The 17500-nt window shown below is 41.4% G+C and overlaps 2 protein-coding genes and 1 pseudogene across 2 annotated transcripts in view; all 3 read right to left on the bottom strand.

Annotated features, from left to right (window-relative positions):
- Positions 1 to 357: 357 nt before the first annotated feature.
- Positions 358 to 17500, bottom strand: part of LOC137984896 (uncharacterized) — a 31574-nt gene continuing 14431 nt past the window's right edge. The window contains exons 6-15 of the mRNA XM_068832235.1: positions 17268 to 17351; positions 11364 to 11425; positions 10811 to 10880; positions 10171 to 10193; positions 8937 to 9126; positions 8591 to 8633; positions 6813 to 6897; positions 5911 to 6042; positions 4940 to 5020; positions 358 to 3485 (exon numbers count right to left, since the gene is read on the bottom strand). Of these exons, the coding sequence (XP_068688336.1) occupies positions 3389 to 3485; positions 4940 to 5020; positions 5911 to 6042; positions 6813 to 6897; positions 8591 to 8633; positions 8937 to 9126; positions 10171 to 10193; positions 10811 to 10880; positions 11364 to 11425; positions 17268 to 17351 (867 nt within the window). The 3' untranslated portion in view covers positions 358 to 3388. The remainder of the gene's footprint in view (positions 3486 to 4939; positions 5021 to 5910; positions 6043 to 6812; positions 6898 to 8590; positions 8634 to 8936; positions 9127 to 10170; positions 10194 to 10810; positions 10881 to 11363; positions 11426 to 17267; positions 17352 to 17500) is intronic.
- Positions 12992 to 13861, bottom strand: LOC137985425 (integrase/recombinase xerD homolog). The gene has a single exon (XM_068833048.1). It carries the CDS (start codon positions 13859 to 13861, stop codon positions 12992 to 12994), a length of 870 nt encoding a protein of 289 aa, XP_068689149.1.
- LOC137984915 (uncharacterized) lies at positions 13926 to 14724 on the bottom strand (annotated as a pseudogene).

Genomic DNA, 17500 nt, shown 5'->3' with positions numbered 1-17500 from the left:
AATGACGACCCACTAGAAAACCACTCGACTCGAAGGCTGTGAGGCTGTAAGACCTTCCACGTGCACGTGACGTCATCACGGGTACCAATACCCCGGATTATAGACATGATTAACACCCCAATCGACTGCGCATGCTTCCCTTACATCCCACAAATTTTGATTTTTCTTCGCTAATATCAAGAATAGGCTGCTGCCTCGCTAAGGCTCGCCAGCAATAACAGCCATTGTGATCACGCGAGTGAGCAGGCTATGTACTTTTAGCCAATCACAACAGACATAAAGAATCAACTGAACCAATCGCATTGCAGAGTGAAAACAGGCGGCCGTCGCAAAGCAGGCAAAAAAGTCAACAACCGATCCAGGCCATTTTGTTATCTTTTTATTTGTATGACAAAATATGCATTCGCTGTATTTGAAGTGAATTAAATATAACGCTTACCGTTCAATTTAATGAATGTTTAAATATATAACATTAATTGTTTCTTTCTACACCATAACGGCGTGGTTTAAATATAACACCCATTGTCAGTCCAAACCTAAAATGCTGCATCCTTGTGAAACCACGGAGTAATCCGTTTAACACCTAAAATTCGACTGCCCTGTTGTAATATAGACCAATTTCGACAATGAACATGATTTCGAGGCTCTGGGGAATAAAAACAAGGATTTGTATAGCCCGGTTTTCACTAGCGACGCAAGCACAAATGCAAGCATAAGAGCGCTTATTTCACCGTGAAAAAGGGGTTGAAGTAAGCATAAGCACAAGTCCTTTTCCTTGTGCTCGTGATTATGCTTGCGTTCCCTGGCGTCTTGTGAAAACGAAACGCAGCGTACGCACAAGGAAATTTGCTTCGTCTGGTCAATTAAAGCACTCGTTCCAGATTCCCGCCGTCTCAGCGGTTGAAAAAAATGGCGTATGCCGTGGTTGACTTTGATGGCTACTTACGCTTGCGTGGCTAGTGAAAACCGGGCTTATGAACTTTGTTCCCAGAGCCTCGAGATGATGCCTTTCGTTCAGGACTGAATTTTAATATATCGAAATTGGACTATTATACAACAGACAATGTAACACTATTAAATAACTGAATTGAGGGGTGATGCTTCCGTATAAAAACTCGGTAAATAAAAGCATTGGTTGAGGTTTAAAATACCCTTTGATAAGAAAAATTGGGTTTCAGGACACAACTCCCAATTGTTTAAGACAACGATGGACAAAATTATATCTTACAGTAACAATTAGCCCTTACCAGTAATATTATAGAGCTCCTTCCTGTACAATCAAATGTAATGCGAGGCTATCCGATTGTCTGGAAGATGTACAAGCTCTTAATTTGCCCCCATACCGAACAAAGACGAATCAACAGAAACCAATAACTTAGCCTTAAAAAAGCCGCCATAACACGAATAATTAAAATCGTAATCTCTGATATTTAGATCGTAACGTTCTGGGCCCGGTTGATCAAAAGCCAATTAACGCTAACCCCAGATTAAAAATGAACCAAGGAGTTTATTTCACTACTGCCAAATGCTGTTCAACGCTGATATTCGGCAAAACTTTACATTAGAAAAAGTCAATCTTTATCCTGGATTAAGGACGGTGCCTACTATTGTTATTGGGCATACGTTCTGCGCATCTCGAGATACTCGGGTTTCCTATCGGTGATGCTTACTAATACAGTGATATTCTTGCGCGGTTTAAAACTATCCGGAGTAAGTAGATCTTAGTAAGTACTCTTGGTATCCAAAATGAAAATTGGGGGTAACCATGCATTCTTGAGAGATAATGAAGCTTCAATTTGAGAGACAACGCCGTACACTGCTTTGTATTTTAAAGCTTTTTACAAATATTATTCATAAATTATCTTTGAAAAATGCGTGGTTACCCCCAATTTTGGGTTGGGATCTGGATTTTAATAACACTTGTTAAGATCTACATTTTCTGCATAATCATAACGGGAGCAAAACTACCTGTGATTTAGTAGGCACCGTCCTTAAGCTCATCGGCTTTTGAACAACCGTTTTATAAAAATTTGGTTTTATCAACGGAGTTGATAATGTAAATTGGCCACCGTACAGAGATTCTGAAAGCTGACGTTTCGAGCGTTAGCCCTTCGCTCTACCAAAGGGCTAACCCTTGAAACGTCAGCATTTAGAATCTTTTTAAATACGCTCTCCAGAGTGGATATTTTTGAATCCGCTATGACTCCGGAACCGTGTGGACGCTAAATCCGATTTTTTTTAAAAACCGGGTGACGTAACAAGATCGCCAAGTTCCATACGGTGAAATCAATTCTCAAGATTGCTGCCGAGGGCAATATTATTCCTTAATGACGCATGCTCTGTTTCCTTGAGGAGTCCTGAGTACTAGAGTGAATCCGGATACGTTTCGGATACGTGTGGACAGGCAAATTCGATTTGAATACGCTACGTGTAGATGGGAATATTTTTGAATCCGGAAAGAAAAAGTTGCGGATTCAAAGATATCCGGATACGTGTGGACGGGGCCTAAATTTGATGAAATTCCGCATGTAAATCAGACAATAATAACTGTGCGCCTTCTAGAAACTTACTCCCTCTATGAAAACACCCTCTCACAATAATTGCAATAATTTTTTTTGTTTCACAGTCCTATTCATGAGTAAAAACTCAAGTCCACGCTTTTCGATGACATGAAAAATCTAAAAGCTTCTATATTACCAGGTTAATTTTGCCACGGATGTTTGACTCTTTAAATGAGCATCAGTTAAAAAAAGATTCATCGACTATTTGCAATTTGGTGCGAAAATATTTTTAGTCTTTTTAGTAAAGAGAGACAAACTAACCGCTCACAAAATCAGCAGAAAACCTTTGTGTTCTTTCCCGAAGGATGTTTGATGAATTCCTATGAGTAAAAAATGGTCGTATAATTTTACAGTAGAGAGCTTTACCACCTCTCATACAAGAAATGGCTCCTTATCTGTTGCTAATAGATAACCAGAGTTTCTCGTGAACCAGATGCGATGCGATCTCTATTGTTATTTCTTCATTTCATTTTCTTCATAAGATGCAAAAAAGAAAAGAAACTACATTAACCATTCACAAGAGAGGTAGGGAATTCAAACGAGCCAATCATAACGCGCGGGAAAATTCGAGCGAGCCAATCATACTTGGTTGATGGCGAAATTCCCATGGATACCAAATGTATCAATGCTCCAAATGAGCTTAACAAGTGTTCTTCTTTCATTCCCAGTGACCACCAAATTACATGCCTGTATACATCCGCCTCCTCCCCTGGAAAAAATCTCTCCCCGATTTTTTCCAGGGGAGGAGGTGGATGTCTACAGGCTATTAAATGCGATACACTATCTTATTCCATGAGGACGGGATCCCACTTGGGAGAGTGAGAGTTTCAAACAAGACCCTCTTTTTCAGAGTCTTCTTTGACGCCATTAATTGGAATTTCCTCGTCGCAGTCTGATTCTCCTTCACTAACCATGACGTGGTACCTATGGCATAAGTGATAGTTCATGTAAAGGTAAAGGTACACCTTGTTTAACGTCGGAAGTTCCTTTACTCTCTGGAGGGTATTCTCCCAGGAAGACGACAGTGTGCTCGTCTTACCTCCCTCTTTAAGTGCCCTCTTTCTATCAGTGCTCCGTTTAAAGGGTATTTAAAGCTACCGGTAGCTGAAGCTACATAGAATGGAAAGAAGTCGAAGCAATGATGTGAGGTCACTTGGGATCGAACTTTGTACCTCTCGCACAGAAGGCCGCGCAATAACCAACTGTGCCTTAAATGGCGCGCTCGTCATGATTGGTCAAATCGTGGGGGGGGGGGGGGGAGGGGAAGGAAAGAGATGTTCTACAGAACGGTCCGCTAAATTTAAACGTTTGTTTTTGTTCGTTGGTTCTAGACCTTTCTAAACATTTTGCTAAAAAAAAAACAGGCCGTAAATTACAAAGTAAAAAGTCTTGGGTTCACAAGAGGTATATATACTATGACAGGGAAATCTGTATGGGTAACAGAACTTATTCACGATGGCCGCCATGTTGGATTTGCTATTATCATGCAAATTAGCGACACACTTCTTAGGGGGCGAACAACACAAGTTCGAGAGGTTATGACGAACACCTTAGCCACACAGATGATTTGTTTCACGTTCATTGAATGTTTATCACCTAAGCAGTAAAATACAATCATTACACAAGTTACTTCGACGTTTTTTTAGTGAAAAATGAGCAGATAACGAAGTAGAAAGTCAAAATGTCAAAGGCAATCAAAAGATATAAAAATTTTATAAAAGGTACTTAATTTTAAATATTAAATTGGACTTTTTGCAATGTTATTTCAACATTTCGTGGAGCCGATTTTCCGCAATTTGCTTTTATTTTCAATGCTTGCCACTTGCCTTTGAGACCGTGCAAATGGAAGCTACTCACACCCAAATACGAGTTTCAATAAAGGAAATGAAAGAAAGGAAAGGACCTTTAAATTTACGTGTCTAGTCGTTCTAGCGCTGGAGCACTAATTGGGAGCACTGTAAACTGAAATCAACAATTAACCCAAATCAAGTCAAATGTTGGTTTTTGAGGAGAGGGGAAAACCGTAGTACCCGGAGAAAAGCCTCTCAGTGCAGAGTAGAGAACCAACAAACTCTACCCACATATGACGCCGAGTCTGGGAATCGAACCCGGGCCACATTGGTAGGAAGGCGAATGCTCTCACCACTGCGCCATCCCTGCACCCATTTACAGAATAACAAAAGAAAAAACGCACATCAAAAGCGTGTTTGGAAACGGGCATTTAAAAACGCGTGTGCGAAAAATACGTGCGTGCGTTTTGCGTTTGCGTTGGATGCTTATTTCAGGTCTACACTGTACATGTGTCACTTCTTTTCTGTGAAGCTGTTTCATATTCAGTGTGACTCTAATGTATCGCGTCGGCGTGTTTGCAACCTTACCTAATTGTTCTTGCCATCCATTTGCAGTTTGAATTGTCCCACACCAGCGTACAGATGCCAGGACAGGGTGGAGAATAAAACCTGACGCAAACAAATCAGATTGCGTAAAATGCAGCACACTCTTTAAATTAACCAAGGAATGCCAACATTAATTCACCCCCTGGATAATAGGAAAGGGAAACAACTCTAAGGCTATGACCAGACCAACACAAAGGACTAGAAGATCCAGCATTTGCTTCTTAGACCTTCTAGCCATTTCAGTACTTTCATTTGATCAATATTATTATTGTCTCATTCACTTCCTAATAGTTTTCTAATATCAAGTGGAGCTATGATCCTCGCAGTTATGAACGCAATTTTTGCGATTGCGTAAAGAAGCCTGAAAAATTCAGGACTTCAACGGGGTTTGAACCCGTGACCTCGCGATACCGGTGCGACGCTCTAACCAACTGAGCTATGAAGCCGCTGGCGTTGGGAGCTGGTCATTTGTGGGTTCCAATGCTCCCTAATAGTAACAAGACTTATGAGAAAGAAAGAGATAATGGAGAGGGAAAAGCTATAGATAAAGAATAATATGCCCTTCAAAAAACACCATTTAGTCAGCCCTACTTGCTTTGCTTTTAAGTTATTTTGGGAGGCCAGTAACTGTATATATTTCCAATTTACTGACGTATGAATTTAAGGTTATTTTGTAATGGCACTAGTTTAAATTAATCTCATTTTTAAGACAAAAAAAAGTCAGACGTGATTTAAATGCTACAAACATCCTTAAAGTACTTCTTAATACTGAGCAAAATGCATGTAATACTGAAGGAGTGCTCTTTTGAAAGTTGTCTAGTGGCATGTACCTATGGAAAGATGAATATCATTCCAGTAATAAAATCCAGATTTTGTTCCTTTTGCACTATTATGGTAAATGATCAAAGAAATTAGCTCGCAAAGCCCCCCCACTCCTTATAATCTCATCTTACCCAGTAATTGAAGATCCACAGTCCATAATTGATTCCAGCTCCTCAACCCAGATATCTTCAATATAGTCCTCGTTTTCCTTCCAACCTGAGTGAGGCCTTGGCTTGAATTTAACACCAAATTGAAGATCCTTACTGTGGAGACCAGATAGGAAAACGTTAGTACAATTACATGTACCAACAAGTCCTTTGAAGAGGGTTTAGCTAAAACAGGCATAGTCTGATGCCTCTCACTTGAACAAATGTGGGCAAATGAGTGGGCACCTTGAGTATTTTGTTAGAAGCACAAATTGCAGGGCTGAAAAATTTGACTTGTGCCAGATGACAAAATTTTCAAGTTTGGGGCTCATTGACTCAGACTTACATGTAACTGTAACTGTTATGATGATGTTTGTCCAATGATAATTATACCACAATTGCTTGTAACCTTGCAATATGTTTGGCTAATTTGCCGTTGTCGATAAGAGTCACTCTGTACGTGTCACGCTCGTGCCAATTTGTCATGCAATGTAATCAGGAATGCCCATTTTTGGAAATAAACCAATCATATTGCAAGAAAGTTGTAGACAACGCTTGCTCTTTCTTTGTGTCATGAGTTTGGTCACGCTCTCAAATAAAAGCTTTTTCTGGCGTTGAATATTGTGGTAAGAAAGAAATCGGCTTTTTTTGGCGTTGAATAATGTGGTAAGAAAGAAATCGAAAGTGGTTCAGTGTTGTCTGTACTCTTATAAACAATGATATGCGTCATCACAGTGGTCAAAATGTTGTGGACTCATGAGGCGCAGCCACAACATTTTGACCACTTTGATGATGAATAACGTTGTCGATAAGAATACAGACAATGCTGAACCACTTTCAATTTGTTAACTATTCCTCTTGGAATAAGTGTTCATTGAATGACATACCTTGTTGCTTTAAAATACCATGCAATTGACATATCAGATTTTTTGCCATCATATTCAATTGCATGGGTAAATATCTTCTTTGCACCTGTGATGAGAACAAAACGAAAACACAACAATATTAGTGTTGATTATTATTGTTGACATCCATGCATTTTTTTTTACATACAAGTTTTCTCACTACTACTACTACTACTACTACTACTACTACCACCACCACCACCACCACCACTGCTACTACTACTACTACTACTACTACTACTACTACTACTACTACTACCACTACCACTACCACCACCACCACCACCACCACTACTACTACTACTACTACTACTACTACTACTACTACTACTCCTACTGCTACTGCTACTGCTACTGCTACTGCTACTGCTACTGCTACTGCTACTGCTACTGCTACTGCTACTGCTACTAACAATAATAAATAATTGTCACTGCAAAGTTGTTGAAACATGGTTCACCATTTTGGAATTGACCAACAAATGATTATTTGTAGAACTGAATGCTGTGTCGCATTAACCCTTTGACGTCCAAACTGGCCTAAACCGGCTAGACTTAGTATTTTCCTCTGTCTAACGCCAGCCTATTTTACTCTTCATTGGGGAAACACTGGGAGTCAATGGGTTAAAAATCATCCAAGAAGGTGGTGACAGATAGTTCAACATTACATTTTGTTGATCAACAATAAATTATTATTATTATTATTATTATTATTATTATTACTACTATTATTATTATGACAATGTTGAATGATGTGTCACTTGCTTTAGACACTGTTGTTAAAGGGGCTACAATTAGGTCACGCTATTATAGGTAATTTTATTTAATTTTGTTAATTATGAGCTCTAAACGTCAAATTGGCAGAGGAAGAGTCTTTCATTTGCAAAATCATGGCCACATAACAACTGAGAATGATTTTCCAGCTTTGTAAATGATATTTTGATATAGACTGATATAAATTTGAAAAAAGGTGGGCCAACATTTTTCAAATTTACCCAAATTCAATCCATTTCAATCCTCTCCAGTTTTGTCCATCCATGTCCCTTCTTGGCTTCCCTGTGCTTTGTTAGAGTTCTTCTATAGTTTTGAACAGTTATTTTGATATTTTAGTTAATTCTATGACCATTCGATCAGTGCTGAAATTGCCTTAAATGGCGTGACCTTGCCCCTTTAAACACATTTATCATGTTCAATGCATTTTTCTCTTCCTTTTCATTGACCAAGAGCCCACCAAACTCAGTCATCGAATGATAAAACAATTAATGAACTCGATTATCGCAAAATATTGTGATTTGTCAGTATCTTGCAGATAAATGATTTGCCTCAGCCTTTGGCTTTGGCAAATAACTGATCTGCTCAAAACTGACAAATCACAATATTTTGCTCAACCTTGTCCAATAGTAAGTTTGTTAATTATTGAGGACAAAGAAGAGCTCTAAAACTAAGTTATTTTTAATTTTGGGGGAAAACGTCTCGCTCCAGAAGGAAAAATGTGTTGCTGCATAAATTGTCCCACCAAATATGCCTCATTTGACTGTATTATGGCAAAATGAATGAGGACTAAAATCAAAATATTTGCAGCATGCAACAATAATATATTATTATCCACTTGTGGGGAGAAAAAGGGGTGGGGGGGAGGAGAGGGAAGATTCAAATGTGATACCCTTCTTTGATCCCCACTATTGAGAGAGAGAGTAACTGACTACAAACTGTATTTTTTGAAACAAGATGCCTGGGGGAGAAAATTTAACAGCAAAGAATACCTATGGTTTGCTCAGTCAGTTGGGGAAGGTCTTTTATCTCCATCTACAAAAAAAAAAGTGGGACATGTAAGAATTCACAAAAGGCGTGCTCACATACACTGTAACACTGCAACAAATTGGAAAATTGTACTTTACATTTTGTAAAGTCAATTACAAGAGATGTTTAGTGTGCCAAAATGACCCAAGAGATGAATACTATATAATGTACAAGCAAATCTTCTCTCTTAAGTCACACCAATCCTGGAAGGTGAATAAAGTAATTTTGCTTTACTTTCAATGATACAAAAGTTATTCCAATAATTGTCCAGAGTTAATTGTCCTGAGCATGTTTACTGTTAAACATTACCATGTGTTTAGGGAGGGGAGGAAGACAGCCATTTTCACATCGGCAGGCACCACCAAATTCTTCAGGGAGGTCCTCAGGATTGAAGTACTCACAAAGTTTGTGCAGCTCTGAGCTTTTAAGAACTATGCACTTTGATCTAGTTTTAGGATCCAAGAAAATCTTGGCAATCTTCCAAAGCATGGGAAATACCCTGAAAAGAAGAGATATTCAATAAGCGACAAATTATTGTTCACAGTCCTGAGCAGACATGAATAGCGGTGGATATTACAAAAAAGGAGCAGGTGCAAAAGTTGGACCAGATCAACTTAGATCGTTTACCTCGGATCGAGCAAAAACGGTCTTGTAAGCCAAAACCATTCAAAATTTGCCCCAATTTCACCAAGGTTAGCTTAAAGATTAGGGCTTGGGTGATTTCTCCGGGTCTTATCATATTTTTTTTGTCAATCCGAGATGAGTGATCTGAGTTGATCCGATCCGACTTTTGGAAATGTACTTGCCTAAAATTATTATATTTAAGGAATCAAGCTGCAAAGTGGCTAAATAAATAATTATACACCACATTGGAACATTATGGCATTGACAGTAAAAGAGAAGAGTGTTAAGCTATTGTCATGTGTTCACCTTGTCCACACAACTTCAAATTTGGCCATTTCATGTCATTGCTTTGATTGCAATGGTAAAGAAATGTGCTAGGAATTCAAACCACACAGGACATGTACCTGTAAAGACATACAGTGTAATGTTTTTGCTCTTTAATCCTATTGTTTTTTGGCATTTTCCACCTTGTCGACATTGTTGTTGCAAAGGTTCCTAAAATGACTCCTGTGATCACCTGCTTTTGTAATTGTTCTTTGAACAAAAGAAACAAAAATTGTTGTTGTTGTAAAGATGCTGGTTGCAGTGTGTATCCGTCTGCATTTCTGCTATCTTTGAATATAATCAAGATGTCACTTTTTGCCAGAAGGCTGCTTAATAGGCCTTAATCACACCGCGGCCATGTTGACTCCTGAGGGATTGAAAACTTTTGTTTTGCTGTTTTGCCCCACCAAAACTCGTTCTCAAACATTTCAACTCAAGGCTTGGGGCATGAAATCTATTGTGTATGGCCAATATGGCTGCTGTGCGAATATCGCCCATTATTATCTAGTGTACTGAAATTTATTGTTCAAGCATACTGTAGATATACAGTATGTACAATGTAATTTTTGGAGTAATGCACCTGTATTTTACTTACCATGGAGTATTAACAATAAATATCTGGAAAAAAAAATCAACGAATAAAATGCTATAAATAAAATAAAAGTACACGCAACAAATTACACGAGAGATGGCAAAACAAAAAAAATTCTGTTTTCTTTATATTCTTATAAAAGAAAGAAAAAAGAAAACTTTTGGGGGAAACGAGGATAAAACAAAACCCAAATAAAAAAAAAAAAACATGTAAAAATAATGTAGCAACATATCAACTAAATTATGCTATTAATAAACTACCCTTTCCCACGTGAGGGGCTCCCAATTGGTGAGTAAATTGTCGGGCATTACGAAGAGTAAAAATTGACATAATGTGTCCCTCTTGGAAGTGCAACAGTTAACCGAGACATGTCGTTAATTAAAGGATATATATGTTAAATACATGTACATGTACTCCATTATTAATGACTACCTGTTATTGACAGCAGGTGCAAAACATAGGTCACAGGTCATTTTTTTACCAATACAGAAAGTATCCTAAACATTCATAAAAGCTAAAAAAAAATGTTTTTAGGCCTAATTAGGTTTAAGGTTAGCATTTATGAATGTTTAGGATACTTTCTGTATTGGTAAAACAATGACCTGTGACCTGTGTTCTGTACCTGCCGGTGTTATTGACTTACCTTTCCCATCCTTTCAGGATAATATTCTTGATCTAGTCTGGCCAGTCGCTTGAAAGCATTCACAGCCTTTCTGTTAAGCAAAAAAAAAAATATTACACTGTCCCTTAATTGTGAGAGGAATTCCCAGTTTTTTTGGGAACTCCAAGAAAAATTCCTAAAAATTCCTACTTCTCTACCACTCACTTTTTTCAACAACTTTACATACCAGCTTAATTTGTATTTTGTTATACATGTGCAGTGCCCAAATCTCCCAAGCCCAGATATATATTCAAGCGACCTTCAGAATGGAGTATGAGAATGACTATGACTTTGATTTTTCTGCACTGGGCAGGTGCACTACGTTTAAAAAACAAACATTGTCAAAATGTGCGTACTGAGAACTGAGAACGCGTAATCATAGTCGTCCCCGTTCTCCAATCCTAAGGTCCCTATAGTGTCATCTAAACTTCCTCATCACACTATCTAAAAGCATAGAATATTGTTAAACTGACATTAACAAAATAATATGTTTTGTAATTCGTATATGCGATGAATTGCGCAACCTTAAAAATACCTCAGTAACATTGTTGCTCCTGCCATGTCGTGAATATGTACCATTGTCTCTATTCGTCTTCCCTTCAACACAAAACAATTTAAACTTACATTATTAAAAAAAAAGGCACACAGTCCGCACCAACTTGCAAGGAACAAAGTGATTTGTCAAAGGAGACATCAAAACAACTTTATTCGTACAATGTACATGTACTAAAGAATTCACAAGTGATGACATAAGCAAAAAAACTAAATGAAATATAGATAGAATGAAAAGGAAAACAAAAGGATTGAAGATTCACTGTCTAAGCCAAGCGATAGCGTTATCTCTGAAGTGGTAGTCTCTAATAACGCCCAGACCTGGGTTGCTTTAAGCATGGTTAGCACTAACCAGTGCTAAACACCATGGAAACATATTCAGTAGGTCTTGATACCTCTTAACTGACAGTTAGTGCTAACCAGGCTTCGAGCAACTGGCCCAGCCAACTTCACCCTTTCTTTCTTAAGAGTTTCTTAAGGTTTTACTCCGGCTAATGCCAGATGATTTTACTCATCAATGGGAGACTCTTCATGGGTGAAAGGGTTTATTAAAGGTTTAATTAATCTTGTTATCACAATAAGAGATACATGTACTTAAAAAGGAAGCAGTGTGGCCCAGTGATCAGGGTGCTTGCCTTGAGATCAGGACATCCCCGGTTCAAGACCTGTTCTGACCACTCGTTGAATTTGTTCCTAGTCGTCCCTCGTTCAACTTCTCAGCTGTACTTGTAAATAGCCAACTGGTTTGCCTCCGGCCAGTTGGGATTATTAACAGTTGTTGTTCTATTCTGTGGTTTCATTGATCCGATTGGTCCAGGCCTGAAAAGCTTTCATGGGGAGTTGTTAAAAAAGTGTGTATTGCTGATGTATTGTATTGTACTTAATGAGTCCCTAAGGGTCAGTGACATAAAAAGGGGGGAAAGCCGCGGGGGATATTCGCATGCCCAGGAGAGGGGCATGGGCAACCGAGGGTTGGGCAACCGAGGCTCCTCCCCCCACCCTCTGCAAGGCTTGTGAAACTAGAAAAGGAGGAACACAGAATCTCCTTTTATCTATTTATTATTATTATTATAATTTTTTTTTTTTTAAAAATATAAATATTATGTTAATCACTATCTTTTGGTGGAATTTGGGTGGCAGGGAAGGCAGAGCCTATGCCCCCTAGGGTAGTGGTGTCCCTAGGAGGACCCCCTAGAGTAGCGGTATCTCTAGAGGCAACCCTACGTTAGAATGTAACATAGGGTGGACCAGAAGAGGGGTGCCCTTCTGGAAGGAGAATAGGTCAGATGGTGAGTTGTACCATCTTGGAGTAAGCAATCCGGACCTATTGCCAAGGAGGGCTGTCCCACCTACTGTGGGGTAAAGTGCAGCCCAGGGTGCACTTCCCTGCCACGATTGTGTGAGCCAAAAATATTCTGGTCAAGAATGGGGGAACACAATCACCCCACAGTAAATTGGGTGGACGTTGGCTGGAAGACCAACTGCCACATGTAGAAGAAATAGGATACGAGATAGGCATGCATAGCCATAATGAACGGTAACTAGTTGTCATGATACTGGTCATCAGGGAGACAACAAAGAAGGGTCTAACCTACAATAAGTATTATTACTTCAGTTCATTGTCAGTTGTTTAGGGATAGCCAGCAGTGTCTCTTGAGGAGTTCTTATGTAACGTTCATAGCAGTCAGAAGACCAACGACCCAATACCTTGATTAACCAGGCAGAAATCCCTGCAGCAGCTGCAGTAGTCGCAGAACCAATACGGAAGCTATGTGAGAAATAGTGTTGAGGTTGTATGCCGCATTGCTGCAGGACATCCCGGAGTGCATGAGTAAGAGAAGTTCGGGTGAGCCACTTGCCACTGGTGAAGGTGAACAGGGGGCCTGCTGATGATGGTTGGCATTGGAACACGTAGTCTTTCATAGCCATAACGGCACAGATGGAGGTAGTGGACCTTGCTAGGGTTAGGGTGCAACCATTGCGGAAGGGATCTGTTTTCGACCGTTTAATCGTGACTAGCATGTAGTCGGGAGAGTCAACGTGAGGGATAAAGGTGATATCCTTAAAGCAGAGGTGAGTTGCGGGGTCGAAGACGTGGTCATTACAGGTAAATTCGCTTGAACGTAAAAAACCGAAAAAGGCTAAGGTGAAGGCTGCCCAGAGCATAATGTGATTGAGGTCAAAAGTCAAGTCTGGTCGGTAAAAGTTGAAAATAGACTGCAGGATTTGGATTGTAATTGGATAACGATCTAATTTAACGGGGATTAGGGAACGTTTGATCCCATTAAGGACCTTCTGGAGTCGAAACATTTTTGGGAGTTTTAAGGCAAAGTTGTGTAGCCTATGGAGGTCTTGAACGGCAAACAGGTAAAGCTTAATGGTATTGTAGGAAACTGTTTTGGCTAAATGGGAGACAAAATAAATCAGAGTAATTTCAGATGCGGGGAGAAGGGGCGTAGAGGGGCTAATTAACCCGTGCATAAGGCAAAAGGAAATGAAATGGTTTTGACCGACACTATCAGAACGTTTAGTAGCTGGAGCAAGGGACGCACCAAGGTAGTGGGAAACGGAGGCTGTTAAATGGACGTCGCTGATAGAGGGATGGCGCAGGGGAAGGGTGAGGCATTGGGAGCCAGGTGGCGGAAGCGGTCCATCTGAAAACGGGACAAAGAATCAGCTATTGAATTATCTAGCCCAGGGATATGTCTAGCGGTGAAGGAAAAGTTGTGTTCTAAGGTAAGAATCGTAATGGCCCGTACGAGGTCCATGATCCTAGGGGACTTGGAGCGTTTGGAGTTGATGATGGAGACAACTGGCAGGTTGTCGCACCACATACAAATATGTTTGCCTGACCACGAAGGGGCCCAGAGGTAGCAGGCGATGTAAATGGCAAACAGTTCCTGCCAGTCAATGCTGATACCCATGGTGGGGTTAAGGAGGTGTTGAGGGAGCCAAGGGGCCTGAAACCATTCCCCATTGAGATAACCACCATACCCATGGGACCCAGAGGCGTCCGTAAATAATTGGAGGTCAGGCGAGGAGAGAACGTCACCCCCTAAAAAAAAGACTTACTCCATTCCAATGGGTAAGGAAGGTTAACCACATTAAAATGTCCTGGCGGAATTCCCCGTTGAGTTTAATGTGCCAGCGAGAGTTAGTGATGCCCTTTGTTAAACAGAAAAGCAGAAAAGCCCGGCCCGGCCCGGGGCAACAACCCTGCAAGCAAACTGTAGGGTACCAATCAGGGACTGGAGCTCCTTCAGAGTGGCAGATTTACGGTGTAACCACTGTTGAAGGGCCTGTTTAGCACGGATTAGTTTGTCCAAGGGAAGACGAGCTTCCATGGTAGTAGAGTCAAGGAGAATACCCATAAATTCTAAGGAGGTGGCAGGAGCAAAAGTTTTACGGGGGGCGACAGGGATATTGAGTTCGGTGAAAAGACAAAGGATTTTGCAAAGGGCAGTAAGGCAGTCTGACCTAGGGGGGCTGGTGACAAAGAAAAAGTCATCCAGAATGTGGATCACGTTAGGGATACCTAGCTTATGTTTAATTATCCATTCAATCATGCAGGAAAATTGGTCAAAAAGATAGGGTGCAGATCGCAATCCAAAGGGGAGCACTGTATCGAAGAAATACAGGCTGTTCCATTTCATGCCGAGGAGCTCCCAGTCGGATGGGTGCACTGGAATATTGCGGAAGGCGGACTTGATGTCCAACTTGGACATGAAGCACCCTTGACCAATCGTCTGAATGATAGAGATGGCAGTATCTATGGTAATGTAGTGTAAGGAGTAGTCGGTTGGGCTAATGTGGGAATTAACGCTAGTGGTTTGATGTTTGGGAAAGGAAAGGTGAAAAATGGTTCTCCACTTGGTGGAATGCTTTTTTGGAACAACCGCAATGGGATAAACCTGAAAATTGGAAAAAGGGGGAGAAACGAATGGGCCAGCAGTGTGACCGAGCCGTAATTCTTTCAAGAGATTGGTGCTTATGATGTGTGGATTTTGCTTAGCAGAAATGAGGTTGGGGTATTCCCTAGAGACCCGAGGACCCTGGAAACCAATTTTAAAACCCTGGGAGAGGCCGGTGAGGACAGCATCGACAGATGCCCGGTCAGGGTGATCATGCAGATAAAGGGCAAGTTGGGGAAGGTCAATAGGGGTGGTAGGGGACAGCTTAGAAAGGTATTCAATGGTGGCTTCGGGTGGAATGGCTTGAGCGGCTAGTCTTTGACTGGATGGGTCCAGAGCTTGAGGAGTCAGGGTGGTCCTTTCCTGGGTGGGCTGCAGTGCATCCGGGCTTGTTGCATTGGTGAGTGTAGGGGCAGGGGGTGCGGGCGCAGGGGACCCCTTTGTTGAAGTTGAAGCAGAGGTCACCACGCTTGGAGCCTGAAGAGTCTGTATACCTGGGGGAAAGGGGGCAGGAATCGGTTACGTGATCCGAGCTGCTGCAGGCCTTACAAAGTATCGCTTTTGGGACACCGGTAAAGGTGTCTAGGTACAACTGAACATCCCTCTGGCCCCAGTTAATGGAAAGGTTGTGAGAGGCTCGTCGGCAAAATTCCATATCATACAAATACCACGCCATACCGGGGAACTTACGGGCTGACTCACGTATCAATTGCTGGTAGGCGAATAGGTCCACCCCCCGGGATGGGTAAGAGGAGAGGAGCACAGACGAGTAAATGGCAAAAGCGTCGAGCCATCGGTCGATCCCAGTAATTTTGGGGCGCTTAGCCTGGGATGGGAGGGGTATAGTAAGGCCCTCGTGTCCTACTTGTAGTTTAAGCTGGGAGTTCGCGGTAACGTGGTCTCGTAGTAGAGACGAAAAAGGAAGAAGGCTAGCAAGGTCCACGTACTCACCGTTTGTTATGGCTGTGATGCAGCTGTTGGAGAGATGACTGGCGATAGATGGGACTCTGTAGTTGGTATGCAGGAGGGCTGCGTCCTCCGGTGAGCCAAGATTTAAAACTTGCTGAGAGGAGGACCGCGAGAAATCCACAGAGGACGGAGTCTGTTGTTGTCCGCCATTGCGGACCGCTAGGAGAGAGGGATCTGGTGCGAGGCTGGTAACGCCTGGCAGTTGTTGATCTTGCTGAGCAGTTGAAACAGCGCCAGATGTTGGGCTCGATGGCGAGTTGCTCGCGGAGTTGAAGGAGGCCAATTTTTGCTCCACGATAGAGGCAATCATGGAGGCCAACTGCTGATCCGGCATGATCGCGGGGCCGGTAGATGCGGGTGTGGAGGCCCAAGAATCATTCGCTTGGAGGCGAGCGATGAGCTGCTGCCGTGGCCCTGATTGTACCAGGTGGCGCTGGGACGCAAGTAAACGTAGCGTTTCGGTCGGCATTGCTGCATACGGCGACGTTGGTACTGCATCCGCAGAGTTAGCGCGGGCATTCGACTGAGCCGTGGTAGGCGAGACCGTAGTGCGTTGGCTGCTTCGAGATTTACGTTGTTTTGGCATTATATGTGGACGTAGGGAAAAAATGCGATCTTAAAGAGTGCAACTCAAGGTAATTGCTTGAAGAGCAAAGCTGAAATGTGGCTGACTAATGGTATGGGGGATTTACATAAGGTGAAACAGGTGAGAATCGCGTGATGTTGTGGAAAACTACTGGAAGCTTTGGCAACCGCTTTAACACTGTAAAAGTGAAAGTACTTTGACCTAAACAATGAGCTTTTGACTACGGGACAAGCCTTGATTGCGAGGGTGAGGAGAGTAGAGTACACTAGGGACAAGTGAGGGATAAATAGTACTCCCTTAGGGCTCATTAACCCCAGTTAAGAGCTTAAACTTATAAAAAATGATGTAAGAAAAAAATTCTGATTGAGACCTATAGTACAGACCAAAAACTTGGTTATTATAGAGGTATGCAAACACTTACAAATTCCTCTGATAATTTTTCCATTCTCTGAATTTGTTTCTCGTTATTCCAAATATGCCAGCCAATGTACTGCTCTGCTGGCAGCTGAAATGGCAAAAACACTGTTTAGAAAACACCACATTGTTTTCCCTTATCAGATGGTTTGTTCTCCACACAACAATTTAACCCATTGATTCCTCAAAGTCAGACTTAAGGACAGTGCCTAGTATTGTTATTGTGCATCTTATGATACT

The sequence above is a fragment of the Montipora foliosa genome, chromosome 14, assembly GCF_036669935.1.
Source record: "Montipora foliosa isolate CH-2021 chromosome 14, ASM3666993v2, whole genome shotgun sequence".
NCBI classification, from domain to species: Eukaryota; Metazoa; Cnidaria; class Anthozoa; order Scleractinia; family Acroporidae; genus Montipora; species Montipora foliosa.
Note: the sequence above shows the minus strand (reverse complement) of the source record. Positions and strands in the feature narration are given on the sequence as shown.